This window comes from Dermochelys coriacea, chromosome 14, assembly GCF_009764565.3.
Source record: "Dermochelys coriacea isolate rDerCor1 chromosome 14, rDerCor1.pri.v4, whole genome shotgun sequence".
NCBI classification, from domain to species: domain Eukaryota; kingdom Metazoa; phylum Chordata; order Testudines; family Dermochelyidae; genus Dermochelys; species Dermochelys coriacea.
The window spans coordinates 26974234-26997372 of NC_050081.1; the positions used below are offsets into that span (position 1 = coordinate 26974234).

At 46.6% G+C, this 23139-nt stretch overlaps 1 protein-coding gene across 9 annotated transcripts in view; it reads left to right on the forward strand.

The window, feature by feature from the left end:
* GAS7 (growth arrest specific 7) overlaps positions 1-23139 on the forward strand; it is a 224225-nt gene that overhangs the window by 122555 nt on the left and 78531 nt on the right. For 6 of the 9 annotated variants that reach the window (XM_038371401.2, XM_043496449.1, XM_038371402.2 and 3 more), the window contains one exon: positions 15969-16046. The exons of the other annotated variants lie outside the window; for them this stretch is intronic. In XM_038371401.2, coding sequence (XP_038227329.1) covers positions 15969-16046 — 78 coding nt within the window. The remainder of the gene's footprint in view (positions 1-15968; positions 16047-23139) is intronic. 9 annotated transcript variants of the gene reach the window in all.

Below are 23139 nucleotides of genomic sequence, written 5' to 3' on the forward strand. Positions count from 1 at the left end.
TGCTCCACAGAGATCATCAGAGCCTATTACTGCTGTTAGTTAATGCAATATTCTTACAACTCAGCTGATGGAAGCCTGTCCTTTAGTATTAAAAATCTTTGTCAGTTCCTCCTCACCACTCGTGCAGGGAGAATTACAAAGTGATAGCTTGTGTGGGGATTTCAATTCCGGTGAACCTCAGACATCTGGCATGAATTTTCTGAGGCACATGTGTAATATCTCCCTATTATGGCTTGTGTATGTAGAGGAAATATAGCCTACTGCTGCTACTGGCTAGAGTGTTACATCTGCTAATTGCACAACAGCTGCTTTTGGAAGTTAAGTACACGCCTAACTTCATCTGCTGTACTTTGATCAGACCTAGTCTGCACTGGGAACTTTACTGTAGCAGTGTTTTTTGGCTAGTATGAAGTTCTGGAATCTCCAAGTTTGTGATGGCCTGGCATGTCATTTGGCTTCTTACTGCATCAGACAGATGCAGAGGGAACTTTTCTCCCCAAAATGCCATGGGTATCCTCTTTTTCAGAATCCTGTGCTTCAGAAGGAAATGGTTGGCCACCTCTGTAGCTAGCCTCTTCCGATTTGTTAGCGGTGTATAACTTGGCTTTTCTGGTAATTTACCTCTTGCTGCACAATTGCAGTCTGCACAGGCAACTTTCCAGTTCCTGGCTGTCATTTCCAAATGTCTGCCATGTTGCCATAGTTTCAGGAGTCATTTCTGTCTTCAGTGCTCTTCTTAATGGTTCAATGGATGTGCAGGAAGCTATTAAGTGTTACTTCAGTTCACTAGCTAGACTGTATAATTAGCATGTTGTGGCCGGTGTTTTCAGAAGACAGATATTTGTCTACTGCAGTGGTTTTCAACCTGTGGTCTGTAGGTCCATAGACTATGTCTAAGGGGTCTGTGAAAGGTTGTCATTACCATAAAACAGTGGTTTTCAACCTGTGGTCTGTGACCCCTGGGGTCTGTAGACTGTATTTAAGATTTCCAAAGGGGTCTGCACCTCCATTCAAAAAATTTTAAGGGTCTGCAAATGAAAAAAAGATTGAAAAGCACAGTTCTGCTATATTGTGTTATAGATTTAAAGACTTGTCCTCCATCTTCTAAATTACTGTTTGGTGACAAAAACCTGAAGGTTTCAACCTAGAGATTATATGCTGCTTTTATATCCTGGTGAGTTATCGTACATCTCAGATAATTTTGGACATTCTTAATAGCAAAGAACACTTCTCATCTTTTAAATAGTGCTCAGATTTTCCAAACATTGGTGTCAAAACTCATCTGCATTTGGTGCATGCAAATGAATGCAGGTATTAGCTGTAATATGTCATTCACTTTTGCTGTCTAACAATAAGCTTGAGTGCAAATGTGAAATAAAAATCTTCTTTTTCCTAGGCAGACACTTCCAGACCCGAGGGAGTCTCCGAGACTATTTCTGCTCACTTATAATATTGTCTTGTAGTCTTTAATAACTTCCAGGAGATGGCATTTTGACAATGTATTTTTTCTGGGAACCAATTGCTATTTAACTAGTCTGAAGTTGCATACTTCATTTGCTCATGTGTGAACAGAGGGTTGTTCAGTTGACTTTTTTTCTCTAAGCAAGTAAGACAAACAAGGTTTAAAAATATTTTCTTGGTCACTTCAGTAATTCCCTGAAGGGAATAGGAATTTCTTTCTTTCTTCTAAAAGAAAAGGAGTACTTGTGGCACCTTAGAGACTAACAAATTTATTAGAGCATAAGCTTTCGTGAGCTACAGCTCACTTCATCGGATGCATTTGGTGGAAAAAGCAGAGGAGAGATTTATATACACACACACAGAGAACATGAAACAATGGGTTTATCATACACACTGTAAGGAGAGTGATCACTTAAGATAAGCCATCACCAGCAGCAGGGGGGGGGAGGAGGAAAAACTTTCATGGTGACAAGCAAGGTAGGCTAATTCCAGCAGTTAACAAGAATATCAGAGGAACAGTGGGGGGGGGAGGGAGAAATACCATGGGGAAATAGTTTTACTTTGTGTAATGACTCATCCATTCCCAGTCTCTATTCAAGCCTAAGTTAATTGTATCCAGTTTGCAAATTAATTCCAATTCAGCAGTCTCTCGTTGGAGTCTGTTTTTGAAGCTTTTTTGTCGAAGTATAGCCACTCTTAGGTCTGTGATCGAGTGACCAGAGAGATTGAAGTGTTCTCCAATTGGTTTTTGAATGTTATAATTCTTGACGTCTGATTTGTGTCCATTCATTCTTTTACGTAGAGACTGTCCAGTTTGGCCAATGTACATGGCAGAGGGGCATTGCTGGCACATGATGGCATATATCACATTGGTAGATGCGCAGGTGAACGAGCCTCTGATAGTGTGGCTGATGTGATTAGGCCCTATGATGGTATCCCCCGAATAGATATGTGGACAGAGTTGGCAACGGGCTTTGTTGCAAGGATAGGTTCCTTAGTGGTTCTGTTGTGTGGTGTGTGGTTGCTGGTGAGTATTTGCTTCAGATTGGGGGGCTGTCTGTAAGCAAGGACTGGTCTGTCTCCCAAATCTGAGAGAGCGATGGCTCGTCTTTCAGGATAGGATGTAGATCATTGATGATGCGTTGGAGAGGTTTTAGTTGGGGGCTGAAGGTGATGGCTAGTGGCGTTCTGTTGTTTTCTTTGTTGGGCCTGTCCTGTAGTAGGTGACTTCTGGGTACTCTTCTGGCTCTGTCAATCTGTTTCTTCACTTCAGCAGGTGGGTATTGTAGTTGTAGGAATGCATGATAGAGATCTTGTAGGTGTTTGTCTCTGTCTGAGGGGTTGGAGCAAATGCGGTTATATCGTAGCGCTTGGCTGTAGACAATGGATCGAGTGGTATGATCTGGATGAAAGCTAGAGGCATGTAGGTAGGAATAGCGGTCAGTAGGTTTCCGATATAGGGTGGTGTTTATGTGACCATCGCTTATTAGCACCGTAGTGTCCAGGAAGTGGATCTCTTGTGTGGACTGGTCCATGCTGAGGTTGATGGTGGGATGGAAATTGTTGAAATCATGGTGGAATTCCTCAAGAGCTTCTTTTCCATGGGTCCAGATGATGAAGATGTCATCAATGTAGCGCAAGTAGAGTAGGGGCATTAGGGGACGAGAGCTGAGGAAGCGTTGTTCTAAGTCAGCCATAAAAATGTTGGCATACTGTGGGGCCATGCGGGTACCCATCGCAGTGCCGCTGATTTGAAGGTATACATTGTCACCAAATGTGAAATAGTTATGGGTCAGGACAAAGTCACAAAGTTCTGCCACCAGGTTAGCCGTGACAGTATCGGGGATACTGTTCCTGACGGCTTGTAGTCCATCTTTGTGTGGAATGTTGGTGTAGAGGGCTTCTACATCCATAGTGGCTAGGATGGTGTTTTTAGGAAGATCACCAATGGACTGTAGTTTCCTCAGGAAATCGGTGGTGTCTCGAAGATAGCTGGGAGTGCTGGTAACGAAGGGCCTGAGGAGGGAGTCTACATAGCCAGACAATCCTGCTGTCAGGGTGCCAATGCCTGAGATGATGGGGCATCCAGGATTTCCAGGTTTATGGATCTTGGGTAGCAGATAGAATACCCCAGGTCCTGGCTCCAGGGGTGTGTCTGTGCGGATTTGTTCTTGTGCTTTTTCAGGGAGTTTCTTGAGCAAATGCTGTAGTTTCTTTTGGTAACTCTCAGTGGGATCAGAGGGTAATGGCTTGTAGAAAGTGGTGTTGGAGAGCTGCCTAGTAGCCTCTTGTTCATACTCCGACCTATTCATGATGACGACAGCACCTCCTTTGTCAGCCTTTTTGATTATGATGTCAGCCCCCAACTAAAACCTCTCCAACGCATCATCAAGGATCTACAACCTATCCTGAAAGACGAGCCATCGCTCTCTCAGATCTTGGGAGACAGACCAGTCCTTGCTTACAGACAGCCCCCCAATCTGAAGCAAATACTCACCAGCAACCACACACCACACAACAGAACCACTAACCCAGGAACCTATCCTTGCAACAAAGCCCGTTGCCAACTCTGTCCACATATCTATTCGGGGGATACCATCATAGGGCCTAATCACATCAGCCACACTATCAGAGGCTCGTTCACCTGCGCATCTACCAATGTGATATATGCCATCATGTGCCAGCAATGCCCCTCTGCCATGTACATTGGTCAAACTGTACAGTCTCTACGTAAAAGAATGAATGGACACAAATCAGACGTCAAGAATTATAACATTCAAAAACCAATTGGAGAACACTTCAATCTCTCTGGTCACTCGATCACAGACCTAAGAGTGGCTATACTTCGACAAAAAAGCTTCAAAAACAGACTCCAACGAGAGACTGCTGAATTGGAATTAATTTGCAAACTGGATACAATTAACTTAGGCTTGAATAGAGACTGGGAATGGATGAGTCATTACACAAAGTAAAACCATTTCCCCATGGTATTTCTCCCTCCCCCCCCCCACTGTTCCTCTGATATTCTTGTTAACTGCTGGAATTAGCCTACCTTGCTTGTCACCATGAAAGTTTTTCCTCCTCCCCCCCCCCCCCCCGCTGCTGGTGATGGCTTATCTTAAGTGATCACTCTCCTTACAGTGTGTATGATAAACCCATTGTTTCATGTTCTCTGTGTGTGTGTATATAAATCTCTCCTCTGCTTTTTCCACCAAATGCATCCGATGAAGTGAGCTGTAGCTCACGAAAGCTTATGCTCTAATAAATTTGTTAGTCTCTAAGGTGCCACAAGTACTCCTTTTCTTTTTGCGAATACAGACTAACACGGCTGCTACTCTGAAACCTTTCTTTCTTCTAGTATGTAGGATTTTGTTTGTTTCTGCTACACACTATTTCACAACCACCTCAGTTCAACAGAGGCAGAAATCCCTTACTCAAACCAGAAGGTATTTTTCCCTGTTACTGTACTTTGCTTATTTTACTATTGTCATGCAAGGGGGAGGAGGGGAGTCTTTTGAGTGACTGGTTTTGTTTGTTTAGTTTACTTCGTGCTACTTCGTGTCTTCGCTAGAGCAATACCAGGTTAAAGTTACGCAGAAGTTATAGATTTAAGGCTGGAAGAGAATGCTGTCCTCATCTAGTCTGACCTTCTGCATAACACACGCCATAACTTCTGGTTGCTTTAGAGCACATCTTCTAGAGAGAAAGACATCCAGTCTTTGTTCCTTGTGTTCCATTAGGCTTCATTTTACCTTCATTGCTAGTAAAATCTCCAGTAGGGGGTTTAGGCACTGCTTTCAATACTGATTTCTTTATCTCAGTAAGCACAAACTGATGTCTTTCTTCTCATGGGGCACTGGCTTGAATGCATTGTGGCTGAGTTGGTAAGAACATTCCAGTTCTAATCCCAGTGTTTCTGTCACTCATAACCTTTGGAAACTTTCATCTTTGAACTGACATTTTCTGTGTGTAACCTGCTGGTGAGGGCACTACAGGTCCCATTATATGCTAAGCACAGAGGATATGAGCTGCTACAGATGCTTGGCAGTTTAGCTCAAGTTGTAAGAAGTGTTGCTTTTTAACTCTGAAGATCCTGGTTCTATCCCCAGTGGATCAGTAAAGAGGGCAGCCACCATGTATGCTGGGTCTCTGGCCCAAGGTGCATTTTATGTATTTATTGAAAATTTGAACACAAGTGTTTGAGCTGTTGGGGAGCATGAGGAGAGTGGGGAAAAACCAGACCATGAATATCAAAACTGATCAGAACATTTTTTAAAATAGCTCTCTGACAAAAAGAGCTTAGGGGAGAAAGGTGAAATTTGCCACAGAAATGGCCTTCAGTAAGGAAAAGTTCCTTTGCTCATCCTGGAGAAAATGAATTTGATCAAGTGATGAGTCTTTGAGAGTCGCACATTGCCCATGCCCAGTCCATGGGGCACAAGTGAGGCATTCAGCTCACATAAGGCAAAGTTGAGCAAGACCGAGCTACAGAAAGAAATAAATCTCAATACAGTTATGGTAAGAGACTAGCAGAGACTGTACCACAGAGAATAAGTATCCCTGTCTCTGCCCAAAGCCTGATGCCTTCCTCAGAGAGTCAGTGGGCAAGGGGGGGAGGGTGTCCTCAAGTGGAGAGGAAAGGGAAGGGAATACTATTGGCAGAGCAGAGCCTGCTGGGAAATTCGTACATTTTAAGGCCAGAAGGGACCATTGTGATCATCTAGCCTGCCCGCCTGTACAGCACAGGCCATGAGACTGCTCCAAAACCCCCTAGAGCAGCTCTTTTAAAAAGCATCCAGAATTGCCAGTGCTGGAGACTGCAGCACAATCCTTGGCAAATGGCTCCAGTCCCTGTTAAAAATGTGTGCCTTATTTCTATATTCAATGTCAGCCATTGGCTCATGGTAGACCTGTCTCTGCTAGATTGAAAAGCCCATTAGTAACTATTTGTTCCCCATGTAGATACTTATAGACTGTAATAAAATCACCCTTTAACCTTCTCTTTGTTAAGCTAAATACATTGAACTTCTTGAATCTATGTCTCTAAGGCAGGTTTTCTAATCTTCTAATCATTCCCATCTTCTTTGAGCCCACTCCAAATTATCAGCATCCTTCTTGAATTGTGGGCACCAGAAAGGAGGGGGTAGGAGAGTGACCTTATCATCTAGTTTGTGAGATTTACTCTCCCTGAAGCCACTGGCTCAGATCTAGACAGGTTTGTCTCAGACCTAGATGGGTGAATGGCATTCCCTGCAGGTTATTCTGGGTACTTTCCCAGCCAGACCTCCCAAGCTGAAGCTGTGCACTTATATCTGTCAGTGTGAAAGGGGTTTAATTTTATGAATTTGTCAAAATTGCCAGTTAGATTTTAAAGCTGAAATCTACCAAATGAGATTTGCCAAATGGATAATGTTATAGCCCAGTGGTTTTTAACCAGGGGTCCGGGGCCCCCTAGGGGGCCACAAGCAAGCTTCAGGGGATCCGCCAAGCAGGGCCAGCGTTAGACTCACTTGGGTCCAGGGTGGAAAGCCGAAGCCCCACTGCATGGGTCTGAAGCCCTGGGCCCTGAACCCTGTCACTCAGGGTTGAAGCCGAAGCCTGAGCAATGTAGCTTCATGGGGGCACCCGTGGCATGGGGTCCCAGGCAACTGCCCTGTTTGCTACCCTCTAACACTGACCCTGGCGTTTATTTGCAGAAAAACTGTTGTTGTGGCACAGGTGGAACGTGGAATTTTTATAGCATGTTGTGAGGGGGCCTCAGAAAGAAAAAGGTTGAGACAGTTATAATGGACCGGGGGTATGAAGGCACTTGATTGGGTTTATTGTCAACAAGGCTTGGTCCTAGCTCCCCCTGAATCAATTTCTACAGTTATACTAGCAGGCTATAATGGGCCAGGGGCTGCTCTGGGGCCCCCCACACTGCAGGCAGGTGGTCAGGATCAATTCCAAATTCCTTTATATCTCGCTTGCATAGCAGATGGGGGCAAACTACAGCCCGCAGGCCACATCCAGCCCACGGGACCATCCGGCCTGGCCCTTGAGCTCCTGGCCAGGGAGCCTTCCCCCCGGCCCCTCCCTTGCTGTCTCCCCTCCCCTGCAGTCATGCTGCCATGTGGGCAGCAGGGCTGTGAGCTCCCGCCGCTCTGAGCGGCATGGTAAGAGGGCAGCGGTGGGGGGGTTGGGTAGGAGGTACTGGGGGGCAGTCAGGGGACAGGAAGTGGTTGGATGGGGCAGACGTTCTGGGGCAGTCAGGGTCGGGGAACGGGGGGTTGGATAGGGCGTGGGAGTCCCGAGGAGCCTGTTGGGGGGGGTGGATAGGGGCCGGGGGGCAGTCAGGGGACAGGGAGCAGGAGGGGTTGGAAGGGGGTGGGATCCCCGGAAGGGCGGTTTGGGGCGGGCGGGGTCCTGGGAGGGGGCGTTCAGGGGACAAGGAGCAGGGGGGGTTGGATGGGGCAGGAGTTCTGAGGGGGGCATTCAGGGGGCGGGAAATGGGAGGGAGTGGATAGGGGGCGGGGGCCAGGCTGTTTGGGTGGCACAGCCTTCCCTACCCGGCCCTCCATACAGTTTCGCACCCTGATGTGGCCCTCAGGCCAAAAAGTTTGCCCGCCCCTGCTTTATAGCAAAGCTTGGGATGTCCTGTTGTTCTTGTTCCCTCCGATATCTCACTGTATAGCATGTTCTTGGGTGCGCGTCTGTCTTCCAACCTACTCAGATGGCCCAGCCAGTGCAATCGTCTTTGCTTGAGCAGGGCTGTCACACTTGGTAAATTTGCCCTTTGAAGAACCTCTGTGTTAGTGACTTTATCTTGCAATTTGGTGTTGAGTTTGTGGCATAAACAATGCAGGTGGAAACTGTTTAACCTTTTCTCCTGATGAGCATAAGTTGTCCATGTTTCCCCACCATACATGAGAGTGCTGAGGATGCAGACTTGGTACACTAGCATTTTGGTCTTGATGGTCAGCTTTGAGTTGTTCTGTGCTCTTTTAGTTAGTCTGCAGCCTTTCCAATATGAAAATTTAGTTCTTCATCCAGTGAGAGGTTGGGTGGTCACTGTAGAACCTAAATAGCTGAACTTTTGGACTACTTTTAGCTGGTTTGCATTTAAGGTAATTGAAGGATCTTGTGGAACTCCCTCTCCTAATACAACTGTTTTCTTGATGCTGATGGTGAGAGCAAATGCCTGGCAGGCACTTGAAAGGCGGTCTATGCATTCTTGTAGTAGATCTTCATTGTGGGCTGTGAGGGCAGCATCATCAGCAAACAGCTGATTAGCACCTTTTTGATTTTGGTCTTTGACTTAAGTCAGAATGGGTTGAAGAGTTTCCCATCTCTATTGCTGTTGTAAAAAATGTAAAATCTTTCAATTAATGGCCATGACAACATGCCACAGTACTAGCCAGGCGAGTAATGGAAATAACCAGAGAAGTAGAAGAGGTAACCCAGGCTTTGGAAGAAGCATCCCAGGCTGTCGAGCACTGGAAAGCCCAAGCTCTTTTAGCAGGGCAACAGGCAGTCCAGAGGCATGATATGCTTGAACAAATAAAGCAGGAAAATAAAAAGTTGGAAACAACTGTGGAAAACCTGCAAAAGAAAGGTGCCGTCCCCTGTTACCCAACAACAGACTTCAAGGGCTTTTATAGTGCCTGAAGGATGGGGACAGAAATGGAAACAGGTGGCCCTAGCCAAACTAAAAGATGGAACATGGGATAATTGGAATGGATCCAGCCTTGGGGACATGTGGAATGACCCTTGGAGGGCACCATCCAATAGCCCATGGGCAGGGCTATTGCACCGAAACCACCACCTTCTGGTGAGGACCAGGTTTTAGAAAAACCTTCATCAAAACCTAGATAAATTCCTGTTAAAACAGGAATATCTGGTGAAGAAGAGAAAGGGAGCCCAGAATTTGAAATTGAGCATGGCACCTTACCAATACCTCAATTCACCCTTGAAACCACTCCACAGATATCTCAAGACAGATTGAAATTATTGAGAGATAGAATAGGCAACTCAGAAATTAGAAAACAATCTGAAACAGTCATGGCTCCACAGTGATTGTGAGAGAAGGGATAATATTGCACCCTAATACACTATACACCTCACTCACCTCGAGCTAGTGATTTGACAGCCAGATGCCTTAAAAATCAATGAATTAAAGTCCTAGTAGGAACTGTTGGTCCCTCATCTTCTGAAAATGTTAACTTGTTTTTGGCATGGTTACAAAAATGTACACAATTCCTAAAAGCAGTGGTGATTACTATTGTACAGGAGCCAATGCTAGTACAAACTTTGCTAGGATATTAAGTAGTCACACTATTGATTTTGACGACGATGTTACTCAAATGGTTCAAAAGCATTTTAAACTATCTTGTGAGTTAGCCACATTAAAAAGAATTACAAGAATGCCTTGAGAGGCTCCTGCCAAGCTGGCTGACAGATTCAAACATACATTATGTTAACGGCAGGAAAGATGAATCTTGAGGAGTTAAAGCAGATTGTGTTACAAGCGCTGCCTCCAGGAGTGGCCATGGAATGAATAGAGGCAGAGAAATGAACTGAGAGGGTGAATGAATGTCGCCTGGAGTACTGAAGAAGGAGAATCAGGATCTTAAAGGAGAGAAAGAGAAGTTACAAGCACAATTGCAGGCATGTATGGTTAGTAGAGTGTCTAAGGAAAGAGACGATAAGGCTGTAACAAAGATTGCTGAAGCGACTGCTCTGGCTTCTGGATTGAATGAGCCTGTGTTTAGCGATCAGGTGACATAGGACAGCCCTCTCCAAGACTTGAAATGCATTTTTCAGCAACCCATGACAATAGATGTGTGGGGGCGCGCCCACTTAAGCAGCCGAGTCAGGGATAGGCTTGTAGATTTTCTACTGGATTCTAATGGGGGCAGGAATCCCCATAGTAAACGACATATTTAGTGCATAACCAGTTACAGACTCTGTACAAATACAGGAAATATCAGGAAATAAGCAAACACATATGTAAATACACTGCCTCTCCAGTTTGGTACACATGCCATTCAGGAGAATTGTGCTATCGCAGGGAGAGAAAATTTGATTGGAGCTAAAACAATAAAGCGACTGGGAATAATCATAGATTTCCCAAACATGTGTCTCCGACAAGCCCTCACTGTAAAAGAGGGGAAGGACAATGTTAATCTGATCCCCATGGGGCCTGCTAACTCAAACTGTAAAAGCAATAATACCGAAAAAGCCACCTCCTGCGCCGAAAGGCTGGGAAACCTGGTGGACTGAAATACAAAATGTGTGGGCTGCAGACTCTATAGATACAAGAAAGGTACAAACTTCAGTTACACTAGAAGGAGGCATGCCTGTACACATTAAACAATGTCCAATACCTCAGGAAGCAAAGGAATCACTAAGACAAGTCACAGAAGAACTGGAAAAATGGAAATTAGCCCAGAGGTGCTCAGCACCTAACCAGTCTGGCCAGTAAAAAAGCCAGATGGAACATGGAGATTAAATATCGACTATAGAGGGCTAAACAAAACTGCTTACATGGGGGGGGCCCCCCCATAGTAGCTGCTTAGCCTGAGCTGGTGGAGGTGGTATCCCCCAAAATGAAAAGGTTTTCTGTACTGGATGTGGCAATTGGTTTTTGGAGTTTACCTTTGAGTCCAGAATCCCAGTATCAAACGGCTTTTGCATTCCAGGGTACTCAATTTGCTTGATGTTTTGCCTATGGGGTACTGCAATGCACCCGCAATATTCCATGTTGCTATAAGGAACATGCTGGAAAAGGAAGGATTGTTACAAACAGGAAAGATAGTTCAGTATCAACAGAGAGTCCAAGAAGACAAAAGGGTGCCCCAAGAATTGAACAATCAACACCTAACAGCTGGACACACCAGCAGGTGGGACTTGGGAACTGAGCTGTGGAACAAGGTGTCAGGTGACTTGAAGAAGGGGGCTTTTTGGAGAGACTCAGAAGCCTGGACTGGGAGGGGAGACAAGAGGGGACGAGAGAGAGAGAGAGACAGAGGTGGAGTCCATCACAGCTTCACTGGCTCATCAGGGCACTGGTTTGACCGGATGGACTGTGGCTAAACTTCTGCCTCTTTATGCCAACCTAAGGACTGTCCAATTTTGTGTGCTGTGTGACTGATAAATGGTGACCCTGACCTTGATTCCTGGAGGTTTCATCACTTGACAGAGTCTTTAATTAAAGATTAATATTTAATTTTAATTCCTGGAACTCCAGGGCACTCCTGGAGGGTTGGCAACCCTAGTCCTGCCCCCCCAGGTGTCCGCCCAGGCAGGTGGAGGCCGGGTCTGTGCCAGCACCCCACAGCTGCCCGCACGGCTCTTACATGGCCGGGTTGTGGTTCTGAGGCCCTGCCTCCCAGCCGCAGCTGGATCAGGGTAAGAGCCATGTGGGCAGCTGTGGGGAGCCACATGGACCAGGCCTCCACCTGCCCTGGGTGGGGAGGCGGGGACACGGGCCCGGGTCTGCTCTCAGGCCTCCCACGCTCTGGGCAGGTGGAGGGTCCACATGGCCCCCCACAACTGCCCAGGCTACACCCGCTGCTGGCCTGGCCACAGGGCAGGGCCTCGGGGTGAAGAGGAGGGGAAGGGGGCGGGGTCCGTGGTGAAAAGCAGATGGGCCAGGCCCATCTACTTTCAAAAGTGGGAGGGCCATGGCCCATCCTGTTCTGTCGCCCCTACCTAGGGGTCAAGTTCCCAGCAAGTAACTTTCTCCATCCCATAATGACATCCATACCCATAATTTTTGTGCCTTTTATAACAAATTCCACAAACCCACACAGCACTTTTTGTTGCTTGCCAATTGTCAGGAATGTCGCAAATACAGAACGCATGATTCTCCTGCATTTGCATACCTGCAGGAAGTACCACAACAATGGAGGACGTGACAATTTCTTCGAGGCCGATTTGCCAAGGGACATAGCAAACAACAAATCAAGCTTGTTGGTGGTGTTCACTGAGCAGCTGCAGACTGTGGAGCACCACTTCTGGGCCTGAGAAATGAGCAGTGATTTCTGGTGGGATCACATATAAGCAACCAGAATGAAATAAGTGTCTCTTTCCCCATGCCTGTCAGGAGTATGTGGATCACATTTTGGTTACCTGTCTGACTCACAGACCTAGAGAACATAATTTTCAGTGTGTGTGTGTGTGTGTGTGTGTGTGTGTGTGTGTGTGTGTGTGTATGACTCCTTGCGTCTTCCGCACATATATCTCACAATGATTATGATGACCAGTGTGAAGCAGGCTTTCAGTAGAGACCTTATATGACATTCTTTTTGTGAACCCAGGGGATCTCTGTGCTCCTGTGTGTACCTCTGTGCCCTCTTCCAGTTGGCATGCAGAAATCCTTGGGTTACAAACACCATAGCCCCTCACTGTATATATTAGTGTGTTAGTGTTGGTCACATTGCAAACAAGGTACAAGTCAGTGCAAAGCCCAAGTGAGGCTCCCACTTGGGAGCCATGGTTTGGTTTCGTCTGTCAATGAGCTCTGCATGTCTGAGCTTCTCCAGTTGCACTCTTCTCTCTGTGCAACAGCAACTTTCAGCTCTTCTGAGCTGGGGCATTGCACTAAGGAAATCCACCCACTGCAGTTACATGCTATGTGTTCCAGACCTCGGAAATGCTTGGTTTGGCTTGTGTGCTGGGGTGAGCCATCTCTCTGTGTGGGTGAGAGGGGGAGCAACTGTAATGCACTGGGATTTAGCCTTCGGCTGCCCTGCCTTATTGGGCTCTATACAGCTGAGAATAATGAAAGTTCTTTGCTGTGGCTAACTCAGTTCCTAGCCTGAACTGATTAGTGCCGTGTATGGAAACCTCTGTCATCTATTTACTCTCCACCAGTTGTTGAGACTCTGCAGGATATGCGCAGGGTTGTATTGCATCAATCCCAAAGCATGGATGGCGGAGTTCCTGTTGCCCTCTCTGTAGCCTTCCCCACGGCTATTGCCTTCTGGTCCTTTTCTGTGCCCTGGACACTTGACTCACTTCTCATTCACTTAGGCCACATAGCTTGTGTTCAGAATTTGTTTCACTGATCAGGTCTCTTGGGGCCTGGTCCAGCAAGATGTGTCCCCTCATGCAGCATCTTCAGGCTCCTTTGGCCACTCTCCACCCATTTGCCATTGTGGTGACTGCACCTCTGACTGAGGAAAGCAGAGTACAACTCCCATGAGAGCCCGCTGGAGAAAGCTGCTGCTCAAGAGGCAATTCCTGGCAGAGCAGAGAGACAGCAAATGTCAAGCCTCCAGCGGCAGCAAAATGGGGAATAGTATGGCATAGTAGTAAAACGTCTTACTCCATGCTCATGGACTCAGAGTCCAAGAGCCCTGATTGAGATGACTGGGGCAGTTCCCACTTTTTACAGCTCTTGTTTCAGACTCTGCATGCTCAGGAAGGTGACATTGTGGCTGTTTACACCCCATCCACGTTTTCATGTTGTCTCTTATGATTATTTCCCTTTGTTTGGGCCATTTAGTTCCTTTGGGTCTTTATCTCTCTGTAGCCTGCTGCAAATGACATCTGATCTGGGGCTCGCTATGAGGAAAAAAATAAGCTCCCTCATGTGGTCAAAGAAGAACATATGAATAGTGTGCTTATGTGCTTCCTCTCAGATTTAGGCCCCTCCCCAGCAATCCCAGAAACGGCTGCTGGTGGACGTACCCTGGAATCACTGAGGCTAGGAATGTGACAGGAAGGCACGACCCACCTTTCAAGTCACAGGTTATCTTCCTGCACACACTTTCCTTGCTGAGCTAGTTATCTGTCCATCCTCTCTGGGCTTCTCCTTGGAGCTGAAGCTGAAGAGGCAGTGGCAGCAGAGCCAGGCATCCCATAACTCTGTTCCACAAGGTGACTGACATGTATTAGGAAGACTTTGACTTTGGGGTTGGTTCTCTCTCGTAGTATGAGTTGTAACCTGCTCTGCCTGCTATGGCATGGTGCCACCTTCCTTGTTTGCCTCTGGGCAGGGCCACCTTTTTGGATCGCTGATCTAAGGCCAGATCTACACTACAACCTTTGCTGGCATAGCTCTGATGGCCAGAGGTGTGATTTGTAACCGATAGAGCTGTGCCAGCAAAAGCCACAAGTGTAGATGCTGTTCGACAGACAACACTGATCCATACAGCTTATTTCACTCAAAGGGACTGGAGTCAAGTACCCCGGTGCAGAGCACAGCTTTGCCAGCCAGGCTGTGTCCGCACTAGGAGTGCTTGGCCAGTACAATATAGCAGTACAGTTGTACCAGAAACGCACTCCTGAGCTCTAATTCTGGGTGGCAGCCGCTGCTTCTTTTGGGCCATTTCTGCACCTAAATCCATGCAGTCTGGAGGGGCTTCTGGGCTTGGGGATTCCACCCCCCCCCCACAATGGCTGCACAGCCTCACTGTATTGTTCATAAAAAGAAAAGGAGTACTTGTGGCACCTTAGAGACTAACAAATTTATTGGAGCATAAGCTTTTGTGAGCTACAGCTCACTTCACGAAAGGTTATGCTCCAATAAATTTGTTAGTCTCTAAGGTGCCACAAGTACTCCTTTTCTTTTTGCGAATACAGACTAACATGGCTGCTACTCTGAAACCTGTATTGTTCATGTGATCCACCGTCCTAGGAGGGAGCTGCTGCTAAAAGGCCTTTGTGCCATGGCCACATCCCCTGCCTGGCGTTTTGCTGCCATCTCCCCAGGCTCTCCTGCACAGACCCTCAGGAGTCAGAGTTTGCTGAATCCCACAATCAAGCCACTCACCTAGCAAACGCTCATGAAGACAAGGGACCATGGGTGCTGTGAAGCCACTGCCACCAGTCACAGTCCTGGCTCCTTGCAATCACTGTCAGAGAGGAGCAGGACAGAGACCCTGGCTAGGGCTCCTTTCCATACAGTAATTCTGTGTTGCCAACTCCACATAGCAGGAAGTCGCCAGACAAACCCTGAAAAGTCTCTAGATGTCACTGTTTAAGCACACAAATTGAGTCAAAAATGTCACTAAACAAAGTTTCCAGAGAATTTTAGATATAAATCCATTCCATGCTCTCCTTACTACATTTTGTTGCATACCAACTCAATGTCATTACGTCTCAGTTGAGCATGTCCGGGGCTTCTTGGGCTGAGATCCCTGTAATCTGCAGGTGAGGAAAAGAAGTCTGTGGAGGCTAATTAAATACTTCGCTAAAGCCAGGTGCATTTTGGTGAGAGCAGCACATTAGCCAGGGCTTGTTTTTATGCAAATGTGTTCTTTCTCGCTGCTCCATAGTAGGTGGCACACCCTGTGATGAAGGGAAAAATGGCTAATGAAGCGGGCAGGACGGGGGAGGCAGGTTAGCCGGTGAGGAGAGCTGCACAGATGGAAGGTGGCGTGGGAGGGTAGGGGGAAGCATCGGGCAGTGAGTGGCACTGGCAGGGCGGTGGGTGACCCATTCATTCTGTGACTGGCATGTGGCACTGTGCCGTGCTCTTAGGGCCCCAATGCACTCACTGTGCTGTTCTCTTTGAACAGAAACCACGTGGGAACGGCCGAGCAGCGTGCCTGGGACCCCCAGGAGCCCTGGGAGCCAGAAGAGTGCTGTGCCTGCAGGTATTGTTCCCTCAGCTGGGCCTGCCCTGGAGGTTTGCCCAAGCAGCCGGGAGGGGGAGGCATTTCTGGCTGAGAAAGGAGCTCAGCGTCCCCCATGCTCTGGCCTGACAGGCCCTTCCCAGCTCAGGCATGACTGGCGGGCTTCAGGGCAGTGGCTGGTGCCCCTCTCACCATGAGCGCCTTCCCAGCCCCGAGCTACAGATGATGTGGCTCTGCCTCCTGCAGAGAATCAGCTCAGCTGCAGCTGCTGCCCCAGGGGGAAGGAATGGAGGCCACAAAAGGTGCAGGAAGGAGGCTGGGTAGGTACAATCCCCAAACAGTACGCACCCTAGGTAATCCATGCCTGCTGGGTGTGGCGCTCTGTCTTCCTCTAGTGGCACCTAAACCAGCTAGGGATTGATGAACCTGCTACAGCCGTGGCTAAGAGACACGTGTCTTATGGCTCATGCAGTAGAGGCTCATATATTAAGCTCCAGAGGGCCCAAGTTTGATCCCAGCCGCCACAAACCGAAGTCTGTTGACCTTACATCTGAATGGGGGAAAGGCCTTAGCCCAGCTCAGAGAATATGCCAGCCCGCCAAGGTGCCGCATAGCAGCATGAGATCAAAGGTGTGTGCCCTGTTGGGGAAGCCCGGGACAGGCTCACGGCTCAGCGAACACTGCTGGGCAACAGCCCATCTCCTGGTGACAAGGCCTCTGTTCTGCAGAAAAGGACCTGGGGATACAGTGGATGAAAAACTGGATATGAGTCAACAGTGTGCCCTTGTTGCCAAGAAGGCTAATGGCATATTGGGCTGCATTAGTAGAAACATTACCAGCAGATCGAGGGAAGTGATTATTCCCCTCTATTCGGCACTGGTGAGGCCATACCTAGAGTATTGAGTCCAGTTTTGGGCTCCTCACTACAGAAAGGATGTGAACAAACTGAAGAAGTCCAGTGAAGGGCAACAAAAATGATTAGGGGGCTGGGGCACATGACTTATGAGGGAGGGAACTGGGCCTATTTAGTTTGCAGAAAAGAAGAGTGAGGGGGGATTTGATAGCAGCCTTCCACTACCTGAAGGGGGGTTCCCAAGAGGATGGAGCTAGGCTACTCTCAGTGGTGGCAGATGACAGAACAAGGGGCAATGGTCTCATGTTGCAGTGGGGGAGGTCTAGGTTGGATATTAGGGAACACTATTTCACTAGGAGGGTGGAAGCACTGGAATGGGTTACCTTGGGAGGTGGTGGAATCTCCATCCTTAGAGGTTTTTAAGGCCTGGCTTGACAAAGCCCTGGCTGGGATGATTTAGTTGGGAATGGTCCTGCTTTGAACAGGGGATTAGACTAGATGACCTCCTCAGGTCTCTTCCAACCCTACTCTTCTATGATTCTATGAAACACACTCAGTGGAGTCCCACTCAGCCAGCCACCAGAATGGACTCATTTAGTTCGGAGGGCCTCACTTCCAGTGCCCATTTCCTGGCACCTTGGCCGTAAGCCCGAGAGCTGTCAGCACTGCACTGTCTGCAGCCCATGCTGACCTGACCAGCTGCTCGCTAGCTGGTTGCAGTCCCATCAGCAGAAGAGAGGAGAGACTTCCCTGGTACTCCCCAGCACAGGCAGGGGATCCCGGATTCTCCTAGAGCCATACCTCCCACCCAGGCCCACCTTCCCTTAGGCTTAGAGCAAGCAGGGCTAGTTTGCAAAGGTTTCAAACCCTGCATTCTTTGTGGGAATCTAGGTGACTCAATTTGTCTCCTGTACTCAGGGGAGGGGCTCAGCCCTCGCACCTTCGCTACCTTATACCAGGGTTCACTCTTCAGGGAGTGCAGCCCATGACTGGGAGAGAGAGCAGAGGGAGAGAAGTAACTGGGGATCCAGCTTTGGGGCAGGGACTGGCCACAAACGTCCTACTCCTGAGAGGGGTGGTTAGAAAGCAGCCAGCAGCCGAATTCCAGTGGGGTGATGGGGGTGGGGGAAGATGGGTGTTGTAAGGTCTTGAGCACCATGTAATTTTATCTCCTAAAATACTAAAAATGTAGAGTGCAGATAAACAAGAAATGGTTGGGGCCAAATCTGATTGGCTATCTCAATGCACACTCAAGGATGTGATGCCCTCTACTGTAGTCACATGGGGTTCTTCGCAGGCCTTAGGGGAGGCACTGCGTGATGAAAGACAAACAATATACTCCCAAGGATTAATTGCCAAACTCCTGTAACTAAGGAAAGGAAAGAAAGAAAAAGGTAAACAAACCTCAACTCAGACAGAACACACGCAATCAGAAAACAACAGTTCCTTCAGTTATACATTCCTCTTGTGTCTCTCTCAGAGAGCTGTCCTCAGAGATTACACTTTAAAGAGTGGGTTTTGTTTGTGGGATGCTCTCCTCTGTGTAAGTTAGGGCCAGAGTGCATTATTCCCCAACTCAGCAACGAGTCCTGACTCAGAGATGGGCACAAGAATTTTGTCTAAGGCTCAGTGAATCCTTCTTGTTTTATCGTGGATAATCTAAACAGTCGATAAATAGGCAGAGGTGAGTGACCTGAGCTAAGTCCTATGAAATTGGACAAAGTTAATAAAAGAACCAATTCAAGGAGCAGTGTGGAGGCAGGCAAATTAATAAATAAATTAATAAATAAATAAATATTAAGAACTTTACATTTCAATTAAATCCCTCTAAGGCTCTCTGTTTACCAGGGTTAGCTGCTATCTTCTCTCCCGGTGTATGCGGTCTGAACAATCTGACGTTTAACAGGAGAAGTTGTTAGTACCTTAAATTACCATAGTATTTCCATATCCCATTAGAACTATTGCAAGAACAATTTAAACCTAAACCCTTGGCAGTGCTTTTGCAAACTCCATTTCACCAATAGTGCCAAGATCTCTGAGATATCCCCAAGTGCAGAAGCCGTGCTGGACTGAAAGTTACTTCTTGGTGCTGTGTTGTAGCTTCTTTGTTCTTCTTGGTTGTCTTGCTGCTCTTTGCTTCTTGAGGTGTTGGCTTGGAGGTTTGATGAGAATACATTAACAGGCTGAGTTTGTATGAGAATGAACATAAGAGCACAAGAGAGTGTAGTTGTGTGTAATAGCATAAAACCATAATCAGAGAGAGAGTCTCTTACTTCAGAGGAATTATACTCCTCTCTTTCCATGATCTGACTGGAGGTGGAAGGGCTTGGCTGGACTCAAGTATCAGCCACTGTCACCTTTCATTGGCTCAACACCTTCATGGGCTGATCTTGGTAGTATCTTCCATTCTCAGGTATGCATGTGCTGCAGGGCTGTAACTCTTCTATCTTATGATTGCATTGCTTTTGTCTTTGATGTCTCAGAACATCTTTAAAGTTAGAGTTTTAGCTTTTATTCAGTCCATTTTCTGAGATATCTCATTAGTTCCACCAGGTTTTAATAGGAGTTTAAATTCTGTTTCAAATGAATACAAACATTGCTATTTCTTATATTTCAGCCCTTAATATATTTTTTTAAAACAAATTGTTCTTAAGAAGAGTCTTTAAACGTAAATGTGATCAAATAAAACACTGTCTTCTTAACTGTTCTTGGAGAAGTTCTTGTCTTCCTGAATTTGATGAGTGCTTAAACCCTGCCAGATAACTAACTAATTTCCCAATGAATATAAATAATTTTATATTCAAGCAGCTTCTTATATTAGTTCTCAGTTCTAGCAAGGTCATTTGATTCCCTATTTGTACAGAAAACATCTCACTATTCATATTCCAATGATATCGGGCAGTTATTGTATGGAGTGATTGAATTAAGATTCAAAACATTTGCAAATGAACATCTCAAACAAAGCTTATATCATCTTAAGCATTTGAAAGACAATTCAAAGGTTGACCTTCAAGAGAAAACATGATTTAGAAGTAATCAGTCTTCTGTAAAACATTTCTCAACCATAAATGTTCTTAAAGTTTGAAGAATGAAGGCTTTAGAAAACATATAAAACAAATCAGTTTCAGTGAGGATATTTCTAGAATTCTTTGTGTAGGTTTAAAACTAAAGTTTTTTCTTTTTGCAAAGAGGAAGGGTGAATAGGGTGCTTTTATGACTTTGTTTATGACTCTGGTAGCACATCTTAAGCATCACTTGTCTTTGTAATATCCTGAATAAACCAGATCTCTTTATAATATATATATATATCTATCTATCTATCTTACAAACTTGGTTTTTTTGAGATAAAGTACACGGGTATGCCAGCCTTGTGTTTTTCACAAGGAGAGGTGTCTTATTCTCAGAGAAGACTTTCTTTGTTAGTTTTCAGAGTAGCAGCCATGTTAGTCTGTATTTGCAAAAAGAAAAGGAGCATTTGTGGCACCTCAGAGACTAACAAATTTATTTGAGCATAAGCTTTCGTGAGCTACAGCTCACTTCATCGGATGCATTCAATGGAAAATATAGTGGGGAGATTTAAAAATCCACTGAATGCATCCGATGAAGTGAGCTGTAGCTCATGAAAGCTTATGCTCAAATAAATTTGTTAGTTTCTAAGGTGCCACAAGTACTCCTTTTCTTTGTTAGTTGTTTGTCTTTTGACCAATTGTTCCTAGATTTGCAGCCTACCATTTATAGGTAGAGCCCTATACAAATGTGTATCCGCATTCGATCCGTCAACCGCAAAAATTATCTGCGGGATATTCGCATCTGCAGATTTGCGGGGTTCTACACTGGGGGCCAGGCTGAGGCTCTGAGGCATTCCCCCACTCTCCCGCCGGAGCCCAGTCAGGGAGAGTCACTGTGGCAGCTGTGGGGAGCTGCGGGGGACCCTCCACCTGTCCTGGGCGGGGAGCCCAAGCAGCCCCTCACCAAATGTCCCAGCCCCCCATGACCAGTGTCCCTACCCCCCAGCCCCCTGCCAAATATCCCTGCCCCCCTGCCCAGCATTCCTGCCCCCTAACCCTCCCACCCAGGGCATGTGGAGAGACTCAGGCTGCCCACAGTTGCCAGAGTGGCTCTCCTGGACCCAGCTCTGGGCGGGGGTGAGGAGGGGGGTAGCTCGGAGCCCGAGCAGCCCCAGCCCATGTTCCTGCCCCCTGCTCCACCACCCAAGGCAGGTGGAGGATCTGTGCTGTGGTTCCTCACAGCTGCCTGTCTGGCTCTTACTGTCAGAGCCCTGCGCGGATACAAAATTTGTATCCGCATCCGCGTTGCTATCTGCAGAAATGGTCTGTGGATCTCCACAGATATAAAGTGGATACTAGTGGATTTGCAGGGCTCTATTTATAGGACATTTACAATTTGCAATTAAAGATTCCTATGAAGGGCACAAATCCAATAACTATCACATAAGTACCTCTTTCAAATTAGAATCTAAAGAAAATTATATAGAATGTTAAACCAAAATAGAAGTTATAAAATTGCTTCCTAGAGTTTGTGTAAACACAGCTAGAGGTAGTAAATGTGGTTTTATGGCTAAGAAGGTGAAAGTAGAGATTTCCTAGAGGTTGTTGCAATTAGCTCAAACATTTAATTTCATTTTTATAAAATAAGCAACCAAAAGCATGAGCATGTGAGCTATCCATATGTTCCACGTGTCATGTATATGAAAATAATTGTATCTGCTAAAAACAGTAAAGGCACAGGCAAGTTTGTAATAACTCAGAATTAGAATAATTTTATTAATAATCATTTTTGCATCAAAATATTGGGATCTGTCACCACAGCAGGGATGGGCCATGAGGATCCCACTCCCACTGGGGAGTAGGAAGCCGCTAGAAGTGGGACTTCAGGTCAGGTTGCCAGCTTTTAGTTAAAAAAACATTAGGAACTCTTAGGTACTGTGCAAAAATTGTATACAAATTATTTAATCAGCTGATTTGCATATTTGCAAATAATATGCATATAATAATCCATTGCAGTTTTAGAAATGTGGTTTGTAAATTTAGTGCTGGTGAATGCACCAGGTGGCAGCCCTGGTGTATGGAGCCCTCTCTTTAGCTACAAAGCAGCAGGAGCTCCTCCCACTGCCAGCATGTCTCAGCCCAGATCTGAGGAGCTTCATCTGGGCCCCCAGGGCAGCTTGGTTCCAAAGGCCTAGGCAGTTCTTGGCTTCTCTGCTGAGTTGGCCCATTAATGCAAAGAGCACTGGGGAGTTTGTGAAGTGAAAACTGGAGCTGAGACCTCCCACCCCCACAAATCCCCAAAGACTCAGTAGATTGGGACAGTGTTAAATTCCTGCTGAGCTGGGTTGGATGCAGGCTGGTGCTCTACCAGTGAAAGGTATATAGTGCATTAGCAGCACCCTTTGGCAGCCAGTCCCCAGTCAGTGCTTCCTTAAGAAAACGTCGATCCCTAGGAAGATAGAATCCATAGAACGCCCTTTATATACAATGAATGGTAAGGTTGTAAAGTCAAGTACTCAGAAGTTAGGAAATGCCAATTTAATGTTACCTTAATTCTGTCTCCACTGTGATACCCTTTAATTACATACTGATATTTCATTGTGGTCTGAACCCAAGAGGACCTTCATAGCCATTCCATAGACCTTGCCCACTTGAGCTGAAGGAGAAACTCATAACATGTCCAGGCTGTTCTTTGCATGGGCCAGTTTTTAGAGGTGTGTGTGACAAATAGATTCTAGCTATTTGCTAGACAGCAGTAGAATGCTGGCTATCAGGATTCCTGGGTTCTATGCCTAGCTCCGGGAACAGCACGTGGCTGCTGTTTAGCACAGTTGTTCCTGACAGCACAGACTTGGGGCACTTTCCGAAAGGAAGCATGGCTGAGTGCTGAGATTTGGCTCTGCCATATTTGGGTTCTGCTCCCAACTTTGCCAGAAGTGACCTTATCTGGAAAATGAGAATAATACTTGCCCCAGATGGGGGGACATGAAACCTTACCCAGTGTGGAGGGGTGTGCAGAAATAGTAACAGAAGAGAGTGACAGAGGTGAGACTTAAACTCATGTGCGCCTGTCTCTCAGCACAGTGCAATCTGCCCCCAGGTCACAGGCTGTTTTTTACCCCAGATTGGTGAAAAATTGAGATTTGGGGCTGCCCCACAGCTCAAGTAGGGAAGGCAATCTCCTGAATTTGGAGACTGCCCCAGAAGGTCAGGGGCAGGGCCTAGCCATGTGGGTCCCCAGAAGCGCCCTCCC